Source organism: Corapipo altera, unplaced genomic scaffold (genome assembly GCF_003945725.1).
Source record: "Corapipo altera isolate COAL_440 unplaced genomic scaffold, ASM394572v1 60327, whole genome shotgun sequence".
Classification (NCBI taxonomy): Eukaryota; Metazoa; Chordata; class Aves; order Passeriformes; family Pipridae; genus Corapipo; species Corapipo altera.
Window position 1 is genome coordinate 2926 of NW_020886569.1, and position 3032 is coordinate 5957.

General features: G+C 69.5%; 1 protein-coding gene across 1 annotated transcript in view; it reads left to right on the forward strand.

Annotated features, from left to right (window-relative positions):
- Positions 1–1263, forward strand: part of S1PR2 (sphingosine-1-phosphate receptor 2) — a 2906-nt gene extending 1643 nt beyond the window's left edge. Inside the window, exon 2 of the mRNA XM_027632408.1 lies at positions 134–1263. Coding sequence (XP_027488209.1) covers positions 199–1263 — 1065 coding nt within the window. The 5' untranslated portion in view covers positions 134–198. The remainder of the gene's footprint in view (positions 1–133) is intronic.
- Positions 1264–3032: the final 1769 nt, after the last annotated feature.

A 3032-nucleotide genomic window follows, 5' to 3' on the forward strand; every position in this document is an offset into this window, starting at 1 on the left:
CCCCCCAGCCCCACTCCCACCCCATCCCAGCCCCATTCCCGCCCCATCCCAGTCCCCCCAGCCCCACTCCCACTCCATCCCAGCCCCATTCCCACCCCTCCAGCCCCGTTCCCACGCCGTGTCCCCCCTCCAGGTCTCCGGGCTCGCCGGTGCCATGTCCCGCTGAGCCGCCGCCGGGGCGCGGGGCCGGGACGAGCCATGGGGAGCATCTACAAGGAATACTTCAACCGGCACAAGATCTGGGAGCACTACAACTACACCAAGGAGGACGCCGAGGGCCCGTCGTCGCCGTCGCGCCGGGCGCTGTCGGGGCTCATCGTGGCCCTCTGCTGCTTCATCGTGCTGGAGAACCTGCTGGTGCTCGTCTCCATCTGCCGCAACAAGCGCCTGCACTTGGCCATGTACATCTTCATCGGCAACCTGGCCTTCTCCGACCTGCTGGCCGGGCTGGCCTTCATGGCCAACATCCTGCTCTCGGGGGCCACCACCTTCAACCTGACGCCGGTGCAGTGGTTCGTGCGCGAGGGCACGGCCTTCGCCACGCTGGCGGCCTCGGTGTTCAGCCTGCTGGCCATCGCCATCGAGCGGCACGTGGCCATCACCAAGGTGAAGGTGTACAGCAGCGACAAGAACTGCCGCATGGTGCTGCTCATCGGGGCCTGCTGGGTCATCGCCGCCGCCATCGGGAGCCTGCCCATCATGGGCTGGAACTGCATCAGCGACCTGCGGGACTGCTCCACCGTCCTGCCGCTCTACTCCAAGCGCTACGTGCTCTTCGTCACCACCATCTTCACCCTCATCCTGCTGGCCATCGTGGGGCTCTACACGCGCATCTACTGCATCGTGCGCTCCAGCCACGCCGAGATCGCCTCGGCGCAGACCCTGGCGCTGCTCAAGACCGTCACCATCGTGCTGGGCGCCTTCATCGTGTGCTGGCTGCCCGCCTTCATCATCCTCCTCATGGACGCCTCGTGCCCCGTGCGCTCGTGCCGCGTCCTCTACAAGGCCAACTACTTCTTCGCCTTCGCCGCGCTCAACTCGGCCGCCAACCCCATCATCTACACCCTGCGCAGCAAGGACATGCGCGCCGAGTTCCTGCGCCTGCTCTGCTGCCGCGGGGCCCGCCGGGCGCAGCCCCCCGGCCGGGGCGGGGCGGGGATGGGGGTCCCGCTGCGCTCGTCCAGCTCCCTGGACAGGGGCCCCCCCGCCAAGGGCGAGCTGCCCACCTCGCCCCTCACCCGCGAGTGCACCACCTCCGTCTGAGGGGGGGCGGGGGGGCAGCGCCCGGGGGTGCCCCACAGGCTCCCAGTGGGTGCTCCAAGGCCACCCCGTGGATAACCAATGGATGCTCCAAGGCCAACCTGTGGATGCCCCATGGACACCTCATGGCCCTATGGGTGCTCCAAGGCCACCCCGAGGGTGCTGCGAGGACACCCCATGGATACCCTATGGATGCCCCATGGACACCCCATGGATACCCTATGGATATCCCATGGATACCCCATGGATACCTATGGATGCCCCATGGACGCCCCATGGATAACCAATGGATGCCCCATGGACACCCCATGGATACCCTATGGATGCCCCATGGACACCCCATGGATACCCTATGGATATCCCATGGATACCCTATGGATACCCTATGGATGCCCCATGGCCCTATGGGTGCTCCAAGGTTACACCATGGATAACCAATGGATGCTCCAAGACCAACCTATGGATGCCCCATGGATGCCCCATGGATGCCCCATGGCCCTATGGGTGCTCCAAGGCAGCCCCATGGATGCCCCACAGTCACCCCATGGCTGCCCCATTGACACCCTATGGCTGCCCCACAGCCCTGGGGCTGCCCCATGGACACCCCCTGGCCCCAAGGCCACCCCAGTGTGGCCCCACAGTGGCCCCACAGTGGCCCCATGACCACCCCACGGTGGCCCCACAGTGGCCCCATGACCACCCCAAGTGGCCCCACGACCACCCCAAGTGGCCCCCGTGGCCCCCAAGGCCACCCCGGGGTGGTCCCACGGTACGAAATCAGCGGGACCTTCCCCCTTCTCCAGGTACGGACGGACAGACGGACGGACACCTGCACCTTGATCCCACCGGGGGGGGCACCTTCCCCCCCCACCTTCCCTCCCACCACCGGCATTCCCGGTGCCATTCCCGGTGCCATTCCCGGTGCCATTCCCGGTGCCATTCCCGGGCCCCCATTCCCGGTGCCGTTCCCGGTGCCGTTCCCGGCCCCTCGTGGGGCTCGTGGGGCTCTTCCCACGCCCTGCCCGTGCCCCGGGGCCCCCGCGGGACCTGTCGGACGGGTCCCGGGGCCCCTCCCCGCAGCCCCTGGCGCCAGTGGCGAATCCCCCGTGGGCGGCTCCGACCGCTGTTCCCGCCGGGAATCGCCGGGAATTGCCGGGAGTTGCCGGGGCGGCTTTTCCCGGGATAAACGGGGCCCGGGGGCGCCCGTGGTGGGGAGGGGAGGGAGGGGGGGGGGCACATTCGAGGACCCCCAGCCCCGCGCGCTGGCGCGTTGAGGGGGGGGTGTCACCCCAGCACGGCTGGTCCCGCTGGGACCCCCCCCAAAATCCCCGGGACCACCCCCGGGGCTCTCCAGGAGCCCCCCCCGCCCCCCCGGACCCCCTTTTTTTTTGTATTAAACCAGTGGTTTTCCACCCGCCTCCAGCTCCTTCCTGGGCTGGGATGGGCCGGGAGCCCCCCCAAAACTCGGGGAGGGGGTGACTCGGGGGGGGGGGGGGGGGGGGGGGGGGGGGGGGGGCCCCCCGCTTTGGGGGGGGGTTTCCCCCCGGGGGACCCGGGCCGGCCCACCCCCGCCCCCCCCCCCCGACTGCAGCGGCTTCCTTCGTGTTTCGGGGAACCCGCCGGGAAGTGGGGGGGCCCCAGACCCCTCCCCGCTCCCCCGAGCCCCCTCCCCGCTCCTCAAACCCCCCCTCAGCCTGGCTTTGTCCCCCCACCCCACCCGGGCCGGTACCGACCTCCCTGGAACCCCCAAATCGGCCCCGGTTCCTCCCCCG